The following is a 22473-nucleotide window of genomic DNA, read 5'->3' as shown; positions in this document are numbered from 1 at the left end:
GTGTTGGAAAATTTTGAAGATTTTTTTTGGGACCGCCGCCGATGATCAAGTGGTATGAAATGTCGCACTTTGCAACTGAGTTACAGACAACACAGCTTCAAATCCTGTCTGTGACTTTTTATCAGTGCTATTAATCTTGTATTCAGGTTTCCCCTCATTCTATTCAATAAGATCCTCGCATAGGCCAGTGGCCCATGAGAATAGACAAAATAAGGCTTAAAGGGAATCGGCCTCTCCTAAAAATAAGAATAAGCTTCAAACTCATTCTAAGCCAAAAGAAATTAGTAAAAAAATAATTCTGTTTCAAATATTGTCATGATTTTTTCAAATATTCTTTTCTTGCATTGAAGAATGTGCGTGAATGACAAAAATTTTAAAGATGGTTGAATATCAAATTCAAGGATCAATTCGAGAAATGTCAAAGCTGAAGCCACTTGGCGATTTTTGTGGGTGTCAGTCAATCTTTGGGTTTCTACACCACTCACGTATAATACCATCACTCATAATGTTTTATCCGTAAACACAGCACATTCCCAATAGATTTCTGCCGCACTATTTCCTTCTGATTCCAGAAAAAGTACAAATTCTAAATCCACATTTGGCAGGAGAATTAATAGAATAGCAATTCTTTGTTTGAAGGTTATTTTTGACGATGGAAGGATTGTGAAGGAAACAGGATTTTTCCGGACATTTGCCATCGTTCAGTCATCGTTTGCAGTCGTAGGTGGTTAGTAGACGAGTGAAGACGTATTGTTACTTGTATTCCGTAGTTTAGTTTTAATGATTAGTGTTTTTTATAGTTTTGTATTAAGTGCATGTCTATAGAGTTAGTGAAGTTGACAAACAACATGTAGGTTGTGATTCCTGACTTAGGCCTGCCCCAACGCTTTGGTAAGATTTGTTTATTTTAACCTAGTTTGTAATTATGTATTAGGTTAGTTCTTTACCTGAAGAAGAGATCAGATTGCAGATCTCGAAACGTAGTGTTACTGTTTTCTTGTTTCACTGAACGATGGCAAATGTCCGGAAAAATCCTGTTTCCTTCAGAATAGCCATGTTTATGCAATTGCTCCTCAGTGCAAACTGAGTACTTGAACTCTGCAGTGATAAATGACGTAGCAGAGAATATGCATGATAGACTAATACCCACACCACAGACCTGCCACGTGTCTGACCATCATGGCTTGAGATCGCATAAGAAAATAAGGTCCTTGTACAAGTTTGTTTGTCTACAAGGGCATGTGTGGTGCAAGGATGACATGATGGACAGCTTTAGCTCTACTCAGGTTTAAAACAATGTTATATTCTCAGCCGTTTGTTTTCGTTGTTTCTAAATCACACTGTGAATGTGCAGGCAGGAGATTGTAATGTTTAATTTATTAGATTTATGAATATCTCTAATTTTTGTGACACTTGCCTTCACCGCTAACTTCCAAAACTCAAATTACAAATACATAAATGTATTGTAATATTAGGAATTACAAAGTAAACGTGATGAAGTAGAGTTTTGATATTCAGAAGAGAGGAAAGCCGGGAATGGAATAAATTAATTATATTAAAATGAGGAGAGAATGGAAATGATTAATAAATATTAGAGTAATGAGTAAAAGAGCAATTAATTTTGACAATGGAGACTAAATTTAGAAGATGTACTGAGACAAGTAATTAATTCACAGAGGTACGTGGACCTAAACTGATGCTAGGGATGTTTAAAATAGCATCTTTGCCATGGTGGGATGTCCAAAAGTAGGGCAACCAGCTTTAATATTCACTGAAATTTAATCTGCCAACAAATTATCTGCACGAGAAATGGAATCTAAGAGAGTGATCTACAAGAACAAATACTATAAAAACTAGAACATTGAAGTGAAAATTATATAGAATGAAAAATCTAGTTTTAGAAACAAAGAACCTAGATGGACAGACAAGGACGAGAGAAACATTGCTGTGAGACATATATGGGGCAAAAGCTCTAGTGGTAGACAATTTTTAAAATTGGTAATCACTTTTAACTAAATTTTTCAACTTTATTCTTAGTTAAAAACTGACCAATGTGGTTAAAATTCAAAAATAATTTAGCTTAATTATGGGCTGAATAAGAGACAAAAAGGCTTCCTCATACAAACTTTGTTTGGGTGTTTTCACAAATTAACAATTTTACTCAAAAATGTTTTCTTTGGTTCTGTATTAACCTTTTTACTTAATATTAAATCAGCCACATAACTTAAGTTTTCTAGCTAATGTTTTTCTCTCTCTTAGGGCAAGAAGCTTGGAAAATTGCACCTAGTCCTAGAAGGACCTTTCCACTGCTTCCGGAGTGGCAGGATAATTTGGATGGGTAAGGTTGGGAGTAGGGGCCGCCTCCTGTCAAGATTCATTTTATGCCACTAATCTCAAATAAAGTCCTCGGAAGAAAGAGAAACCAGCTCTGAACCAGCCTCTCCAGTCAAAGCAGGCAGGAGGTGGCACACTCTTATGTCTAGGCTGGCAAGAACCTCTGACTCTTAGGGAACGATCATTACAAACTCCAACAGTCATCTCCCGCAGTAGACTAGAACTATCGAATTACCTTTGCACCCCAGAATCTCGACATTTGCGGTTAGTGATGTACCGCTCCTAGACATCCGTAAGGTTGCCCAGATTGAAGTGACACATCGGTTTTTGCTGTACCCAGTGGTAGGTTCAACTGGAAGGTATAAACCAGCCAAAAGTGAACCCTCCTGGAGATGCAGGAAGACTTACTTGATCTTATTCTCGATAGCTTGCTCCTTGGTGGCCGCCTCGCTCTCGAGACGGCGAATGACAAGCTCGATATGTCTGTCCCGCTCTCTCTTCAGCTCCTCCCTCAGAGCTGCCTCCCTCTCTTCCAGCCCTCCCTTCTGTCGAGTGATCCAGGCCTGTTTCTCTGTCTCGAGACACTCCTTCATCTTTGCCAATTCCTCCTGTAAGTAGTAAAATAGATGGTAAATATTTAACCATTTTTACTATATTTTTCTATTTCCCTATTTGCTTTGGAATAAGATTTTATGTATTAACAAAAAAATTAAGTCCGATTTATTAACATATCGCTAAGATAGCCTGCATTGCATTTTTGCATTTGCATTTTTTGCATCACACCTGTGATAAGGAATAACGCTTTGGCGAGGAGCTGTCAATACCTATTTGGGAAGGGTACTCATAAAACAGAAGAGAGCCCTATGATGCCTAGCAGGACTTAACTTTCGAGGGAGTTTGCAAAAATCTTTTAAACTGTTCTACATCCTCACTGTTGTATCTCTTTACATCCGAGAAGTAATCCTCCATGCAGTCAGCTCAGAACAGACTATACGCAGAGATCTATATCTAGCTGTAATGCCTCTAATTTCGCCCTAACATCTCATCATTGAAAAAAACCATCCTACAAAGGAGCACTTTATTTCAACCACCTTCCAGAATACCTGCGGAAAGAGCCTCCACAGCAATTCAAGAGGTTGCTGACATAGTGGCTACAATCAAGACCCTTCTACACTGAAAAATAATTTCTCAACCCATAAATAAGATATGCACTATAATAAATAAATGTATTGTATTATCAAACTGATGCACTGTATTGGACTCCAAGATCATGTCAATAAAGAATATTGTCTATTGAAAATTCTGCCAAGGAAAAATTTCAGTTCTTAACGGTATGTGGCCAAGATATTAATCATGATTTACAAAGACATTGCATACCGACTTTGTTAACAAAAGATACAATTGCTACTATCTTACCACATATTGGTTACTCACATATAAGAGTTTTAGATCAGATAATACCCAGATAAGATTTGCACTCCTCTCTGGCTAAGCTCGTTAGCAGAATAGAATAACTTGCATCACAAGAGTCAACACCACCTCAAATCATGTTAAGTTGCCTTTGATTCAGTCAGCACAGTTTTGAAACATGTCATACACAAAAATTGTTGTTTTTTAATTATAAAATATCACAATGTTTTTGTGTGAAGTTTGTTTTTGAGGATGGAAGGATTGCAGAGTTAACATCATTTTTCCGGACATTTGCCGAACGATGGAAAATGTCCGAAAAAATGTTGTTTCCTCCGCAATTACAGTGTTGATGGCTCAAGTATTTAGTTGCATGAAAGTATATCAAGCAATTTTGCTATAGTACTGGGTTTTTTTTGTGCCAAAACAAAGTGAAAATATTGTTATATTATGTTTTCTGTGCTTCTTCTTCTTCTTATTCAAAATTGTTGTTAAGGGTGCAAAGATTGAAGTATGTGCTCAATTTCATAACCTTCAGATGTTGATAGGAAGAACAAGCATACAACTACGAAGAGCAGCTTAGACAACAGTGACAAAGTTATGTACACACCTGATGTTTCTTCTCGTAGTCTGCCAACTTAAGTTGCAGTTTCTGTTTGGCTTCATCCACCTGAAATGCAAAGAGTTACCGGTTTACTAGAAACTATAATAGGGAATTCTACTACTACTTCCTTAACGGAAAGTTCAATTAAGTACCATGGTGAGTAAGAGTATTTGACCACACTAAAGGTTCATGTAAGTATAACTGGCTTTGATTGAATAACAATATCACCAACCTTGAGGAATGAATAACAATACTAAAGGAAGAATTTTCTTTTTTTTTAAAAAAAGGAGACTCTCCCTTTTTAAGCTTATTCTGTTTGTCCTCATGGGCCACTGACCTATCAAACAGAATAAAGGGAAGAGTTGGTACAGTACAAGGTCGATGGTACTGATAAAATGTGCTATGGTCACAGACAGGATCTGACCTGTACTTACTCGCCATTGGCGTAGTGTAGCGGGTACAACTGTTATCGCAAAATAACCAGATCAAGCAATGTCGAGCGTGGCTGGTTAGTAGTGGTTCGGAAGTCACCTTTAAGCCGTTGGTCCCCAGGTTAAGTGTTAAAGAGGGCTTCTTAGCCCTAACTTCGCCTGGTAATATAAGGTATCTTTACTTTACTTCTCTAACTCAGACCCGTGTAACTAAGTCCAACACCTTAGACCATCGCTATTCCAGCTAGATACTAGATTTATCTGGAACAAGATACACTCTTGCCAGAATCAGGATATTATTAGACAGGAACACATCGTAGAACAACACCAGCTTTGTCAATACCTCTGTTTCTTCATCTCTAAGGTCCGGGGTTGGAAATAAAGAGTTTCCAGAACTCTATATCATCAATCCCAAAACAGAATTGGGTATACACTGACAATGCTGGAAACTCTGTCTCACATTGGTAGTAGAAATACACAATCTTCACCAGGAGTTCAATCTCACCAGCTATAATGTGGGACTCTGAAAATATATTCTTTATCCGCAGTTGTGTCTCACTGGCATATCCACCAATATCCACAATTATATCTAAACTATTTTTTTTATAAATACATCATAACCTGTATTAAATTTCAAATGTAAAGATTCAAATTGCTTGTTGCGTCTGGTATTCCTAAAAGTGTGAAATAGCCCGGAAAATATATTTTACTATAATCTAAAACAAATTCCAATTGTTCGCAAAATATTCCAGTAAAGATCAGAATAAATCATTTTTGACTTTCAACTAATGACTACTGCAGTTCAGAGTTTAGTTTTGAAAATCTTTAAAAATTTGATAGTGCTGAAGATTTCTGAAACAAAGAAAACAGAAAGTATAATAAAATACTTAGTTATATTATGAGATATTTCAAAATACGTATTCAATGAACTATACTTACTCTGAGTGTAAAATTAAAGTTTAAATGGATAAAGATAAATTATTAAAGATAAATAATTCACGGTGTTGAACTTTGAAGATAAAGGTGATTGATTTCACAGTACTTTCTGTATTGTCACTGATTTAATAAAGATTTAAATCGTATCAAAATGGCATTTTAATGTACGTCTTTGTGTTTACACTGACATTTTTCAATTCATCTCAGAATAATTGACTAATTTATTGAATAAGTTTTAAATTTTGTGAATCTATTAATGTTTCCTGGCTATAACTTATATTAACACTTACCAATTTATGTAAATTTATTTAATAAACACTATATCCCATCGCCCTGTAGTACGATTTTACTTAAAACAAAAAATTTGTCCACATCACTGTCAGGAGCATCTCTCCTATGTCTGCTTCGTTTGAGATTTTTCGCAAGAAGAAAGAATACCAGATTGCGGCGAAGTGCCCAGGACAATGTCCCTCTCCTCTCTCGTTAAAATCAACGTCTTCATGCATTAGTTTAAGCTAATTCATTGTTAATAAATACACTACTATTAACATCCACTATAATTAATCAATTTGATTCTTTTCTATTTACCCTAATTATTTATCTATCAATTTTTCATTTAAATTACCACAACATGTGCTTTCTGAGGTCATTGTCCCTTTAACACTCAATTTGTTTCAACCCCCCAAATTAGCTTGTTTGCTTCATTATATTTAGTACTTTTAAATAAAATTAATTTTACTTATGTCCGATCCAATTTAATTATTTTAATTTGTTCCCATGTACAGTTAATTTAATTTTCTATTATTAAATAAATAGAGCAAAACTCCGACAACACGTTTTTACAGTTTAGCGTTTGCCAATTCCCTGCAAATATTTGAATATTGTGACAACATTTCTATCTATCTATCTGTCTGTCTACACAATATCTTGAAAACGATCTGACCTGACTTTTTGAAGAAATTTTGCATAAAGCTTGATTGCTGTACAGGGTGAGTATAGCAAAACCTAACAAGGTATGACTTTCATTACACCTAGCCATAGCTCACTTAAAAATCTAAATTTTTTCTGTTTAAAGTTTGGCTTTATCTTGAATGGCAAAGAAATGGGACCAAAAATACTACTCTTTATAAGTATTGTTGCATTTAGTATGCCATTGTGTTTTATAACCTTTGCATTTGGTTATTCAAAAGTGGCCTTTCAAACCTAGCCGTGAAATTTATTTTAAATTTTAATATTTGTCAAAAAACAAGCCTAGGTTTCCAATTTAATATAGACAAGACTGTTGCTCTTACATTTTCTACACATTCTTGTGTGAACTTAAGTTATTTCTCTATTTACTCCATATAACAATTTTTTTTCTCTAGAAGTTACACATTAACAAAGTACAATAATTAGTTTTCCAAATTTTAATTACAACCAAAGAAACATAGTACATAAACATCAACCCTCCACCACCCCTCAGTCTTGTGTTACAAAACTAAGACGACTCATTGACAAAAAATGTTGAAGGATCCAGCTGTGCATGTATACAAGCGTTTCAATAATTTTCTCTCTGCTGCCTTCCGTGGAGTCTGGGACCAGCAGAGCGTAACTCAGGAATGGGCACATCAAACAGAAGATTTCCTCTCTGCTGCCTTCCGTGGAGTCTGGGACCAGCAGAGCGTAACTCAGGAATGGGCACATCAAACAGAAGATTTCCTCTCTGCTGCCTTCCGTGGAGTCTGTGACCAGCAGAGCGTAACTCAGGAATGGGCACATCAAACAGAAGATTTCCTCTCTGCTGCCTTCCGTGGAATCTGTGACCAGCAGAGCGTAACACAGGAATGGGCACATCAAACAGAAGATTTCCTCTCTGCTGCCTTCCGTGGAGTCTGGGACCAGCAGAGCGTAACTCAGGAATGGGCACATCAAACAGAAGATTTCCTCTCTGCTGCCTTCCGTGGAGTCTGTGACCAACAGAGCGTAACTCAGGAATGGGCACATCAAACAGAAGATTTCCTCTCTGCTGCCTTCCGTGGAGTCTGGGACCAGCAGAGCGTAACTCAGGAATGGGCACATCAAACAGAAGATTTCCTCTCTGCTGCCTTCCGTGGAATCTGTGACCAGCAGAGCGTAACTCAGAAATGGGCACATCAAACAGAAGATTTCCTCTCTGCTGCCTTCCGTGGAGTCTGGGACCAGCAGAGCGTAACACAGGAATGGGCACATCAAACAGAAGATTTCCTCTCTGCTGCCTTCCGTGGAATCTGTGACCAGCAGAGCGTAACACAGGAATGGGCACATCAAACAGAAGATTTCCTCTCTGCTGCCTTCCGTGGAGTCTGTGACCAGCAGAGCGTAACTCAGGAATGGGCACATCAAACAGAAGATTTCCTCTCTGCTGCCTTCCGTGGAGTCTGGGACCAGCAGAGCGTAACTCAGGAATGGGCACATCAAACAGAAGATTTCCTCTCTGCTGCCTTCCGTGGAGTCTGTGACCAGCAGAGCGTAACACAGGAATGGGCACATCAAACAGAAGATTTCCTCTCTGCTGCCTTCCGTGGAGTCTGGGACCAGCAGAGCGTAACTCAGGAATGGGCACATCAAACAGAAGATTTCCTCTCTGCTGCCTTCCGTGGAGTCTGTGACCAGCAGAGCGTAACACAGGAATGGGCACATCAAACAGAAGATTTCCTCTCTGCTGCCTTCCGTGGAGTCTGTGACCAGCAGAGCGTAACACAGGAATGGGCACATCAAACAGAAGATTTCCTCTCTGCTGCCTTCCGTGGAGTCTGGGACCAGCAGAGCGTAACACAGGAATGGGCACATCAAACAGAAAATTTCCTCTCTGCTGCCTTCCGTGGAGTCTGGGACCAGCAGAGCGTAACACAGGAATGGGCACATCAAACAGAAAATTTCCTCTCTGCTGCCTTCCGTGGATTCTGGGACCAGCAGAGTCTAACACTGGAGTATGATTCATATCCTCCACTCTTCTCTACAGTTCACTCTCCATTGAGGTACCATACAATCACCTCTGGCCATCTTGAACCAGAGGTGGCACTTTCTTCTTGGCCCATTAAAATGGGGTATTCACTTAACGACAGTCTAATATCAGCTCTGTGACAGTTCATCATTCTTGTGGAGGGCAATTTAAAATAATTGGGGCACAGCTGGGATTAAGAAAATCATGATGTTGGACCTAAACATTTTAGTATGTTGACACTTCAATTTTTGGATTTGGAATAAATTTTGTGTTTACTTTACCATGGAAACAATAAACAGTGATTCATTCATTATTGTTAGAATTTCTTTTTATAAATTTTAATTTTTCCTTTCTGCCAGTTATGAGTAGTATAGATGAATGCAGTGAATGCACTGGCAGTAGAGGTAGCATGGTAAAGGCTATCATCACTGTGACTGCGTTCACTCTGGAACATTTATCTAGGTCGTTGAGTTTCACCAACTATTATGACACTATATTCCATGATCTGGTGAATGGAAACCTTGACATATATTATCATTTTTGTTCAATATAGTTTTCACTGAACAAGGCGTGATGTAAAATTCTAAAAGGAATCTTATTAAAGTTAGCAAAAATTGTAATACTGAACATCCATTTTTTTCTTATAAAAGCACTTAATTTTATCTGATTCCTGAAATGTATATACTCTTTTAATTTTTACCATTATTATATTTGCATTTATTTTTTCTCAAATCAACGTTTTCGTAATAAAGATTTAAAAAATTATAACGAATTTTATCTGTGCTTAATTTTAAATACTTTCCTAAAATTCGTATGTGCTGCCCTTTTGTGTAGGAATATTATTGCAAATTGCTGTTGTGTTCTCCGATCTTTGCCTTAGGATATTCAAAGTGTCAACCACTTGTTTTTAAAACATTCTGTATAATAAGAGATACTGTATATTATTAAAAATGTGAAGTCCTATCAAATTTAAATATTGATTACAATTATCTATTAACGACCTGTGATGGATTTGTTTGATAATAAATCAAGTAGCAATGCCAACTATGTTCAGTTACTTACTACCGGTATGGGCAAGTGTATCTTCGACAACTACTGTACCTTTTTGAAAAAGTTTGGGAGAAATGATAGGGTATGATATTTATGCCTTATCAGATTTTATTTATTTTAGTTAATCAGTCAACTTTTTGCTGTCTGTGAGGAAGACGTGTATTGTTGTCTGTCAAATATGCCATTCACCATTGAGGAATCACAGTTGCTGCTGCTCTGTGTGCTCAATGTAACCCCGACAATGTAATTTTTGTAGAAAAATTTAGTTCCGGGTAGAACTATCTTTGGAAAACAAATTATTACAATTCGAACATTTGTAACTAAAGTTAGTTAAGTAACACATTCCTGGACCGAAATAGTTAAAACCTAGATTTATTGTAGAATAATTACTTAAATTACAGCATGCAACGGAGAAGAAATTTAAAAAACAGTAAATAATTCATTCTACAGCAAATACAAAAGTTCAAAACACTGTAAAGCAACTAAACGTCATGAAAATTAGTATTTTTGTTGCCATTGCTAAACCATTCTCCACGATAAAGCCAAATTTATATACATAAAACTTTGGGTTTTAAGCGAGCTATTGAGGAGATAAGGTGATAATCAGGGTGGATGGTTGAGTGAAGTTTGTGCTCCTCAAGTTGGACAGAAATTCAGTGACTTTTAGTGAGTTGTTTTAAATTAAGGTTTAACCAATTTTAATAATAAGTTCTGTGCTTCAAATTTAGGTTGTCAGTTTACAGTTTTGCAAAGAAATAATATAATAACTTTAAGTTTTCTATTTAGTAAAATCAGGAAATTTCAAGAAGGCTGCACTTTTGATAAGAAAGGTAATCAGATAGGAGGCCAGGTTACCTGACCCTTGTACTCTTTTATCAACTGAGACAAACTTTTCAGTGATTGTATTACTGACTTGACTGACCAGATTGTAATTGCCAAGTATATCTGTGATATATCACCATATGATATCTCAGGACTGGTAGCTGAGTGGCTTAATTGTCAGACTCTTGAATTGAAGATACCTGGTTCAAATACACCTGGTGACATTTACTTTTTGCCACTTACCTTTTGCAGCTTGTTAATTTAATAAAGCTGAAACTTAAACTAATTATTTTAGTATTCTTACCATATAAAGATTTCAAAGTAAATAACATTTGGAACATTTTATTAAAGTATAAATAACACATTATTTGATTAAGATAATTAGAATGGGCAAAAAAATTAAATGTCCATGTGGAAAATGTTTAAAAAATATTAGTAAATCTTGCAAAGCAGTACTTTGTAGAAACTCCTGCTTACAATGGCATCATCTTGAATGCACTGATTTAACTGAAAATGATTTCAAAGAAATAAAAAACTCGAATATCAGATGGAGTTGCTCAAAATGTATTGCAGCATTAAATGCTATTGACAGTGAATGTGAGGATGTCGATGAGGTTGATTGTAATCTGGCTCTAACGGAAGAACTAAAAAATATGAATTTAATGATAAAATCATTGAGTGCAGATCTTGATGAAGCCCAAAAGAAGATTATCCAGCTGAGAGAAGAAAAGACAATACTCCAAAATATAGTTTTACAAAAAGAAGAAGATTTTATAAGACTGAAAGAATCAATTACCAAGAAAAATTGTAAAAAAACAAATTATGTAGAGCGAAGAGCAAGTTTACCATTAACAATGGGAGATTTTATTCAACCTAAAGCAAATAAAAGGGAAATTAAACTTACAGCTTCCACCACTGAAATGGACTTTAGCTTGGTGTCAGCTAATAGATTTCAACCTCTTGCAACAAATAATGAAGAAAATGACACAAATAGTCAAAATTCAAAACAGGTTTGTAATAAAAAAATAAACAAAATACTTTTGTGCGCTGATAGTCATGGTAAGGATGTAGCCTGGCATTTAAACAAATTGCATCATTCTTCTAGCGCTATTGGTTTTGTACGCCCTGGTGGTCGTTCCAAGCAAGTACTAAATATGGAAAATATTGAGTCTGAGATTCAGGGACCTAAAGACATTTTAGTAATGATATGTGGGACAAACGATGTAGCGCGAAATGAATCACAAGAAGCCTTAAACTGCATTTCAGACACTCTACAGCAATGCAAGGAGAAAAATGTAGTTCTGGTAGATTTGCCTAATAGATATGATCTTGCAAACTGGTCATGCGTCAATGAAGAAACAAGAAGGACCAACAGTGCCTTAAAGGATCTCATGTCAACACATAAAAATCTCAAAATTGTTGAAGCGAGCAGAGCTGAGAGGGAGATGCATACCCGGCAGGGCATGCTTTTCAACACCAAAGGAAAACAATGGTTGGCTGAGCAGATCATTACAGCGATACAAGAGTTCAACCTGGAGCAACCCATAGCATTAGCGGGAGGCAGACAACTCAGTCCGAGATTGAGAAACCTGACGACCCAGGAGGGAAACGGTCAACCACCCCCACCAGGAATCAGCCCATAGAGGACGACACCTGCACTGCCAGGAAAGATTTTAGTTTTAGTTTTAGTGATAGCAATTTAATTGGTAACTCTAGTTGTTTGTTAATACACTTAAATATTCAGGGAATTAAAAGCAAACTGGATGAACTTAACTTATTGCTTGCAGATTTGGGAGAAAAAATCTGTATAATATGCTTGAATGAGCACTGGCTTTCAAAAGAAAATGTAAATTTATTGAATAATATTGAATTTTTCAAATTAGCTGATTTTTATGTTAGAGAAAACTGTACTAGAGGAGGTTCGGCAATCTTGGTCAGAGAAAACTCTGGAATAAACTTTAAGGTCCGAAATGATTTAAAAATGTACAATGACAACTATTACTTTGAATGCTCCATAATAGAACTTTTGGATTTAAAAACCCCAATAATTATAATATCTTTATACAGAACTCCGGATAACTGCACCCTTAATATTTTTCTTGAAAAACTTGGTGGTTTATTGAATAAATTCAAAAATAAAAAAAATGTCAATATTTTAATAGCTACAGACTGCAACATCAATGTATTAAATAAAAAGGAACCACAAACATTATATGAAATACTTAATTATAATGGCTTTAAAATAAATATTGTTGAGGTAACAAGACCAGCAAGTGGAACATGTCTAGATAACATAATAACAAACAATAGGTTTAAGATTGATAATTTTTTAGTTACGAATGTTGGCCTCTCTGACCACAATGCTATTATAACATCTTTGCCCATATTTGAAAATAGAAGTAGGGATAAATATGTTATTCAGAGAAGATACACTAAAGAAGCTAGACATGACTTTATGATCAATGTTAAAAATACTGAATGGGAATTCAGCAATGCCAAAAAAGTGAATGAAAACTTTGATAGTTTCTTAAGAGAATTCCTATTCATGTTTAATTATTCTTTTCCACTTAAATCCGTCAAAATTAGAGGGAAGATTAGAGCAAAGTGGATAACAAAAGGGTTACAAATTTCAAGTAGAAATAAGAGAAAACTCCACAAACAAGCACAAGTTTCAAATGATGAAGAAATTAAAACCCATTATAAAATATATAATACAATTTTTAAAAAGGTTGTTAGAGAAGCTAAGCGTAGAGCTAATGATTTATATATAGAACAATCTAACTGCAAGGGTAAAGCAGCCTGGCAAGTTATAAAACAGGAAATTGGTATAAACACAAAAAATCATGATGGAGTAAGAGAAATAGTGGTTAATGGGAAAGTAATTAGAGAACATAGTGAGATGGTTAATCATTTTAATGAATCTTATTTAAAGACTGTAGAACAATTGAATATAAAAAGCTCTCCGGTAAAAGCAATGGGAAAATTACAAAAAGTTAACAGTACGTCTTTTCGTTTTAAACCTGTTCAAGCGAAAGAAATTTATAAATTAATATCAACGTTGCCTAACAAGTGGTCTACTGGCTGGGACGAAATTCCCTCAATAATTGTTAAAGACTGTAAGGAATATCTTGTGAAGCCAATAACAAATTTGGTTAATCAATCATTAGGAACAGGTGTTTTTCCAGACAAGCTTAAATATTCAGTAGTGAAACCCATTTACAAAAAAGGTGAGAAAACTTAAGTCAAAAACTATCGTCCGGTTTCATTGTTACCAGTGTTTTCCAAGCTATATGAGAAAGTAGTAAACCATCAATTATACAAATACCTAGAAAAAAATAGTCTGATTACTGGATGTCAACATGGCTTTAGAAAAAATTACTCAACTGACACGGCACTTACCAACCTTGCAGAGGAAGTTTACAGTGCTTTGGATGGATCACAGTCTACAGTGGCAGTGTGCTGTGATTTATCAAAGGCATTTGATTGTGTAGATCATGATATCTTAATGAAGAAATTAGAATTATATGGAGTAGAGGGCACATCTTTAAATTGGTTTAAGTCATATATTACAGGGAGAAAACAAAAAACAACTTTAGTATCAGACTATAAAAAGTATCATTCAGAGTATGAAAATGTAGTGTCAGGAGTTCCGCAAGGATCGATCTTAGGACCATTACTATTTACATTGTATACAAATGATCTACCACAAGACATAGACACGAAATTAGTCTTATATGCTGATGACACCACAGCTATAATCAAGGAGAAAAACTTACATGTAATGAAATTATTAGTAGAACAAACTATAGTTAAATTAGAAGAATGGTTTAAAGTTAATGGAATGATTCTGAATACTACAAAAACAAATATTATTCACTTCAAAAACAGACAGCAAAGAGAAGAAATGTTTACAGTCACAATAGATAAAGAACAAATAAATAGCTGCAAAAATGTAAAACTATTGGGAGTTTGTTTTGATGAGCATATGACATGGACAGGACAAATACAAAACTTATGTAAAAAACTCAATTCTATTTGTTTTAATATGAGCTGTGTTACACACATTACAAGTTTAAAAACAAAGATGACCCTATACTATGGCTATTTTTACTCAATTATGAAGTTTGGAATTACATTGTGGGGCTCAGTAGAGATAACAGAAAAAGTGTTAAAAATCCAAAGAAAAGATTATAAGAATAATGACATTCTCATCCAGAAGAAGTTCTTGTAAAGAAAAATATAAGAAACTGAAGATTCTTACTGTCCCTTGTGTGTACATGTATGAAGTACTGAGTCAAGTTCATGAAAACTTGAACTGGTTTTCTAAAGAAAAAACTATTCATCAACACAATACTAGAAATACCAATTTGTTAATATATCCTGTACACACCACAGCCATATTTGAAAACAATTTGTATTATATGGGTATTAAACTTTACAACAAATTGCCTAACAATTTCAAACAAATGCCACAAGTTGAATTCTTAGATAGAATAAAAAGTATGTTTGTCAAAAAGGCTTATTACAAGATTTCCGAATTTCTAAATGACAAAAACATAATAATCTAGTTATGAAGATTAAGTGTTTTCTCCTAAAAAACTTAATTTAATATAATACAAAATTCAATAATTGATCTCCATTTTGTTGTTTGAATATTGTTATATTGTTACCAATTTTATTGTTTGATTTGTTAATGGTTTTATTAATTTTATTGTTTTACTTGTTAATTGTTTTAGTAATTTATTGTTTTATTCATTAATTATTTAACTAATTTTATTGTTTTATTTGTTAATTAGTTTAATGAATGATTGTTATTACATTATGGTGTACTACAATTTTAATTATCTGACTCACTCAGGAATGCTTTACAAAATAAATGTTTGACATAGGTTTTAATACTGTTAATTAGTTTATAGTTAATTTATTCATAGCTGAAAATGTTAATACTGTTATTTATAATAGAGCTTATTTATTTGTTAGAAAATCATTTTAGCTAGAATCTTGTTAAATCTATTAGTACTAACGATGGGAGACCGAAAAAAGGGAAATTTCTGACTATGTCATCTGTCTTACCAGCATAGCTGGATCTTTGTAAGATGTAATATGACAATAAACATTCATTCATTCATTCATTCATTGATAAGTGTAATGAAAGTCATACCTTGTTATTTGAATTTTTAAGGTTTTAAAAATTTTAAATATCCTGAATTTTAACTATTAAAAGAAATTGAAAATGTGCTGAAAAGTGACAACTGCAACAAATTTAAAAAAGAGTAGCTGGATAAAACAATTTTTGCTAAAATTAATAATAAGGTACAGTCATAAAAAATTTAAAACCATACAACTTCAACATTTAGAATCACCCTCTATACAAGAAGCGAAATAATTTAAACTTTTCAAAATTATCAGTGAATATACCTTTCAAATGAGGTATGGCTTGATCTACCCTAACATTTGAAAATCTTTCAAATATGACTCACCCCCAAAGTGCCATTTTGTAGTATTTTTGGATTTTTAAAATTATCTTTCCGAATTCTTTGGGCTCGAATATGGTTTTTTTTCTTGAAACGAAGGCAGTTTTCTGGGTTCAGACGCTGTACATCACAGACGGGTGATCTGCCTCACCCTGTACAGGCACTCCATGATGATGCATGTTACTCCATACAATTTGTTTGGGAGTTGGTGAATATTTTTACATTGATCTTATGATCGCAATTAGTAAATAGCATAACAAATAAATTTGTAAAGAAACAGAGTATAACCATATGAGATTTTAACATGTGACACTTTTATTCATAGAATAGAAAAAAATAGAGTGAAAAATCAATGTTAAAAGTGAGAGACTAGATTTGACTACAGCCCACTTATGTGTTGTAGAACCGAACAAAAATGTAAATGTATCATGTGGCAAGACATCTTTAGAAAGATTTGATCTCTATGGACTTGAGAAATTTTGTACAAAAATTCATTTTTACATAGACAAGAATGAGTTCTATGATGGTGCATGATAACCATGCTGTCTATCTGTCTATTTGTCCACAGGAGAGAATAAAATGAGCTATAGATTTGAATCGTGCATGAAACCTTAGTGAAGCTTGATATGCGTCACGTGGTGTGTCATGCTCCTACCTTGCATGAGTAGTGGTGAGAGCACTATGCTGATTTAATGGATTGCTTAGCAATCAAAAGGTTTAATACTTCAGAAAAATTTGGATTGTGACAGGAATTTTGTAACAGTAAATGTCCATTAGTGTCACTTTTCATCTAAAAAACACACCTGTTTGGCCAACTCGGTTTGTTTTTCTGCCAGGATCCGTTCATTCTGACGCTGCAACAGCTCTTTCTCCTGTCTGACCTCTTCCAACAACCGACGTCTCTGCTCCTGGTAGCTCTTCTCCACCTGACAGAGCTCCTGCTCCAGCCTACAGAATTGATTGATAAACGTTAAAAATCACTTTCTCACATAACCAATAACACAAAAGTACATTTGTGAGATACAGCAGAACGGACCGGCGAGAAAAGTTAGGATTAGGTACCTGAATTGGATCTCAATACATCCACTGAAATGCCAGCTTGAAGCATCATCAGTCCTGGCAATCATTTTTGTGTACAAAACTCATGTGGTTAAGAGAATTTCAGTGACAACTCTCTTGAGTATCTTATAGGCATTCAGTGTTGAAGTATGAACCTAACTGAAGCATAATTAAAATCCCATCATTTGTCAGTTATCAGGGCAGGTCTACTACTACAGTTCTCCAAATATTTAGAACTAGCTGTTTCCCGCAGCTTCGCACGTTTTTTGTAAATTTTGTCCATGTATGAGCACTTCTGGTTCAAGTGGTAATGTTTACAACGCCAATGTAAAGTTTACCTTGTTACCATGAGCAAGAATTCTGTCAAAAGTATATGTTTATAGCAATTGTACACGTAAATGTACTTTTTTATAAAGTGGTCTAACACTCAAGCTTTAAGGGGAGTCGGGTGTCTCTATCCTTACAATGTTAAATTGACTGTCTTTGATGTACCTTTTTGAAATAAGTACAAATACCATAATTCTAATTTTTATTTTAAATGAAAGCCTACTCCTTTTTTTATCATTTACATGGATGGTTTACTGTTTAAGTTAATATTGGTATTTTTATGATTTTTTTAAAATTGACTTTTTAATCTTATGTAAATTAGTTTTTTAATACTCTAAAAAATAAAATAAAATAGTTGCAAAAATATTCTCCGTAAAAATTAAAGAGGACAATGAGCTAAACAAAATTTTAAAAAATCAGTCAGATATCTCATGTGGTTCCTGAGAAAAGGTACACTAAAGCTGAAAAATGTTAACTTCCGGAAAACGCAAAAAACGCGTAGGGCTAGAAATACTAGGTTCACAATTAGGTATGCTGGGCCTACGACTAACTTCACAAGTAGAGTTGTTTATACTGTCCTCCACTTCTTCTAGTCTAACTACATGACATTTTGGTGTACCAATAAACATCCTTTTACGCTTCTTGAATACTTTACCGACTTCTCTAGGCGTTTTTGTTGAGCGAAACTTGTTGAGCAAGCGCAACTTCAAAAATTTATAACTAAAAAAGTAATGGTCATAAATGAATGAAGTTTTCAGTAAAATACACAGTAATAATTCAGGAATATTAAAAAAAAATAATCTGGAAAATTATTTTTTTTAATTTTTAGTCACCTGACACCCCTTAAGTTTAACCAGAAATTTATTTTAAAGACAAATATACATCAAAACTTAGTGCCTTCAAATAATGTTTGGCTATTTAATATACGCAACTGTCACGTAATTCAGTTTATAGTGTGCAGACGCTTTGATAACTTTTATATTTTGCAGTGCCGCCTGGCGGTGAGTTACATCCATCAGTGGACATATAAAACTTCTACGTGGAAAAATACATACAGGATACATACAAATTGTTATAATGATCAGTGAGATAGTTTCTGAGTCTATAAAGGACATACAAACAAACATTCATATATATATTACTGCCAATACGAAAATAATATTGATTGTTACTTGGAATTTTAAGCTATGTTTTCTTCATAATGAATAAAATTGTAATCTTTTACAAAGGTCCATGTAACCAGCAACTGAGGGGTAGAAGAGTTCACATTATAATTATAATTGGTATAACTATACAAAATATATAATAAAAGCATGTGAAGTAACAATAAAATTACATAACTAATCATTCATTAAGAAAGTTACTTTAACTTCCAGTTGAACCTACACTGGGTACAGCAAAAACCGATGTGTCACTTAAATTTTGGCAACCTTATGGATGTCCAGGAGCGGCACATCACTAACTGCAAACGTCGAGTTGTTGGGATACAAAGGTAGATTGATGTCTAGATGATATAATCGTTCATCACACAGAGAAGGAATAGAGCTAATGTTTTAAAAGTATTTCTAGGAGATTATTTAAGGCAAAGGCCTGTTAAACAAGTATCTAAATTTCCTTTTGCTGATCGATTATTATCAACAGATCGCCTCAGATCGGTTATGGGAATAAAAGGAGGACCTTTCGAAGACTGCCTCCAGGAATTTAGAAGGAGGACCTTTCCAAGACTGCATCCAGGAATATAGGAGGACCTTCCAAGACTGCATCCAGGAATATAGGAGGACCTTTCCAAGACTGCCTTCAGGAATTTAGAAAGAGAACCTTTCCAAGACTGCCTCCAGGAATATAGGAGGACCTCTCCAAGACTGCCTCCAGGAATATAGGAGGACCTTTCCAAGACTGCCTTCAGGAATTTAGAAAGAGGACCTTTCCAAGATTGCCTCCAGGAATATAGGAGGACCTCTCCAAAACTGCCTCCAGGAATTTAGAAAGAGGACCTTTCCAAGACTGCCTCCAGGAATATAGGAGGACATTTCCAAGACTGCCTTCAGGAATTTAGAAAGAGGACCTTTCCAAGACTGCCTTCAGGAATTTAGAAAGAGGACCTTTCCAAGACTGCCTTCAGGAATTTAGAAAGAGGACCTTTCCAAGACTGCCTTCAGGAATTTAGAAAGAGGACCTTTCCAAGACTGCCTTCAGGAATTTAGAAAGAGGACATTTCCAAGACTGCCTTCAGGAATTTAGAAAGAGGACCTTTCCAAGACTGCCTTCAGGAATTTAGAAAGAGGACCTTTCCAAGACTGCCTTCAGGAATTTAGAAAGAGGACATTTCCAAGACTGCCCCCAGGAATTTGCTGTGAACCGTCCAGTCAATGAGTTATAGTGCCCTGTTTTGTATGTCATTACATGCGGTTTCATCACATTTCAGTATAACTGGTCTTGAGCAAAATCTTAGCCATTCAGTTTCAGAGGGTAGACAAATAATCAATGTCCACCAACCACTCCTGTATGCTGAATTTGGTCAAAATATTCTATTTGTTTAGTAACAGCTGGTGATTTAAAATTCTTGCTGTGAATTGAACACATGTTGTATTTCAAGAATTTAATTTTGTAAGTGGTGTTCCAATGTGGTGTGAACTGGAAAATACTCGTCGGGTTAGTCTGTGCAGACATACATTATGTTTAATTACTTATTTATACTACATTTATTTCAATACTTTTTACTGCTATAATTTCCAAAATTTATATTTCTACTAAAAATTAGATGTGTTTAGTGATTTTCAGATTACTACAATACTATATTCTATGCTACATACAGAGGGGAAAGTATAAATAAATATGAAACCTTTCAGAAGATGAAAACTGCTGTACACATTGCTCTGGCAGTCAACTTGAGTTTATGAAGGGCAGTGAAATATAATTGTTTATTCTTCAAATACAATTAATATTGTTTAATACATTTACTTCTTGAAATTCACTCACACAATACACCATTAACAGCTATAAATCCTTGGAAGACAATCAGTCAACAGCTGGTAATACATGTGTACAAAAATGTCTTTTTTAAGCATTTTATTTAAGTAGAAGACTGACCTGTGACGTGCAGCTTCACGCTCGTGCTGTACGGCCGCTTGCCGCTCACAAGCTTCCTGCTCCCGAAGTGCTGCTGTACGCCGAGCCCACGCTGCCTCCGCCTCTGTCAGCTGGCGCTGGTGCACGCGACGCAACTCTGCCAGCTCCTCCTGATGCGCAGTGGCCATCCGCTCAAGCTCCGGCTCCAACCCCCGCACTGTCAACTCCTGCCGAGAGAGTCAACACTGTGAACTGCTTACTACCATGGAGGCAATATTCAACACTTTACTGTACTTTGTTTGAAGTTGCGTGTGTGTGTGTGTGTGTGTGTGTGTGTGTGTGTGTGTGTGTGTGTGTGTGTGTGAGTGGTCTTTGGTGAGTAGCATCAATCCTTTATTTAACCTGCTTTTTCTCTTACTGTACTTTCACCTTCCCACCCACATCTGTTTAAAGTATTTGTTTTTATTTAAAGTGAAAATAATACAATTAACTAATCTCTAACTAATCACTAGTCCTCTGAACCTGAATTGCTTTATTTTATTTTCTTACTCTCAAAAAAAATTATATATAAATTAGTAATTTCATCATAATTCCAATTAACTCAATATAAACAACTCCATGTTGTGGTAAGGATTTTCCCATACAATGAAGTTATTATACTTCTAGTATTTCGCTCTCATGTTGTAGTTATTGTTGCAAGTAATAAATTAATATTATAAGATACCTTTATAATTCATTTGTATCAAATAAAGAATAAATGTATCTGTTGTTTACAGTTTTTTACCTCGAAAGTAACAAATACAATTTAATATTTATCTAATAAACTTCAACAATAAATCAATGTAAAAATCATTTTAATATATTCCATCTCATTACTACCAGAAGGTGAAATGACATTATAACTTAATTTTGTTTATTTAAAAAAATTTTATGTACTCAATACGAAACAACTCCAACTTTAAAATAGTTTTCATTCATTTAAAAGTTTAAAATAAAGAGTTTAAAATAAAAAATAAAGTTTTTTGTGGAACAACATAAAGAACATAGTATTCTATATTTTAACTGTATAGTATAATATATAAAATATTTACAAATTATAACCTTTGTACAGTCAATACCTTGATCTTTTTTGTTTTCGTATCAATCCACTTGTCTCTCCTGATTTTCTCAGCTGCATTGAACTTCTCCTGCGCCTTCTTCATCTCAACCTTGTGCCTCTCCTCGATCACCTTCACAGCAGTCTCGTGTTTGGCTTCCATTTCCCTGATGGCTGTCTCGTACTGAACAGCCAATTGTCGTTTCTCTTTTAAAAGCTGCAACATAAATATCCCAAATATTGAGACCAATGTGACATTGCTCTGAGAGCAAAGGATACTTCCATTCGCCAACATAGATCAATACGAAATGACAACCAATGGAAAAGACAAATTTAACTTCCAACAATAATGGAACAGAAACTTGTATTTTGCTGTCCCTTCAACCAACAGACTTCCAACACTCACCTGATCGATGAACCTCTGGTGGCGCTTGTCAGTCTCGTCACTCTCTGTCTTCTGCTGCTTCAGCAACTCAACACTCTTGTTGTACCTTGACAGAGAGAGCAGCACATCATCATCTTAAAACTTTCCGTAGTGGTGCAATATCTCTTATAGAATTAAATTTCAAAGTAATTATGGCTAAAAATACTTAACACACCATGCCACATCTCCAGCCCTAGACTACTCTTCTTCATTGTTGGACTCCTATCATAAAGGGGTGAGTCCAACATTTCAAAACTCATAACCTTCTTCTTCTTCTTAGTTTATTTTCAACAATATGTATCAAATAAATTACATATTTGATCAAAAAAGAATTTGTTTTGAACAAAGTTTGGGTTTAATAACTCCAAGTCCCCTTTCTACTCGAGAAAATGTTCCATGTATTATGATTGGTTGAGCCTCTTTATAAATAACTTACGGACCTGGATACTGCAGAGAAACACCCACACAATTGTGAGTG

General features: G+C 35.0%; 1 protein-coding gene across 4 annotated transcripts in view; it reads right to left on the bottom strand.

Moving 5' to 3' along the window:
- Positions 1 to 22473, bottom strand: part of LOC124367400 (centrosomal protein of 131 kDa) — a 41944-nt gene that overhangs the window by 5889 nt on the left and 13582 nt on the right. For all 4 annotated transcript variants that reach the window (XM_046824187.1, XM_046824188.1, XM_046824186.1 and 1 more), the window contains 6 exons: positions 21978 to 22062; positions 21594 to 21788; positions 20497 to 20702; positions 16824 to 16968; positions 4352 to 4411; positions 2743 to 2942 (listed from right to left, as the gene is read on the bottom strand). In XM_046824187.1, the coding sequence (XP_046680143.1) occupies positions 2743 to 2942; positions 4352 to 4411; positions 16824 to 16968; positions 20497 to 20702; positions 21594 to 21788; positions 21978 to 22062 (891 nt within the window). The remainder of the gene's footprint in view (positions 1 to 2742; positions 2943 to 4351; positions 4412 to 16823; positions 16969 to 20496; positions 20703 to 21593; positions 21789 to 21977; positions 22063 to 22473) is intronic.

Source organism: Homalodisca vitripennis, chromosome 8 (assembly GCF_021130785.1).
Source record: "Homalodisca vitripennis isolate AUS2020 chromosome 8, UT_GWSS_2.1, whole genome shotgun sequence".
Lineage (NCBI taxonomy): Eukaryota > Metazoa > Arthropoda > Insecta > Hemiptera > Cicadellidae > Homalodisca > Homalodisca vitripennis.
Note: the sequence above shows the minus strand (reverse complement) of the source record. Positions and strands in the feature narration are given on the sequence as shown.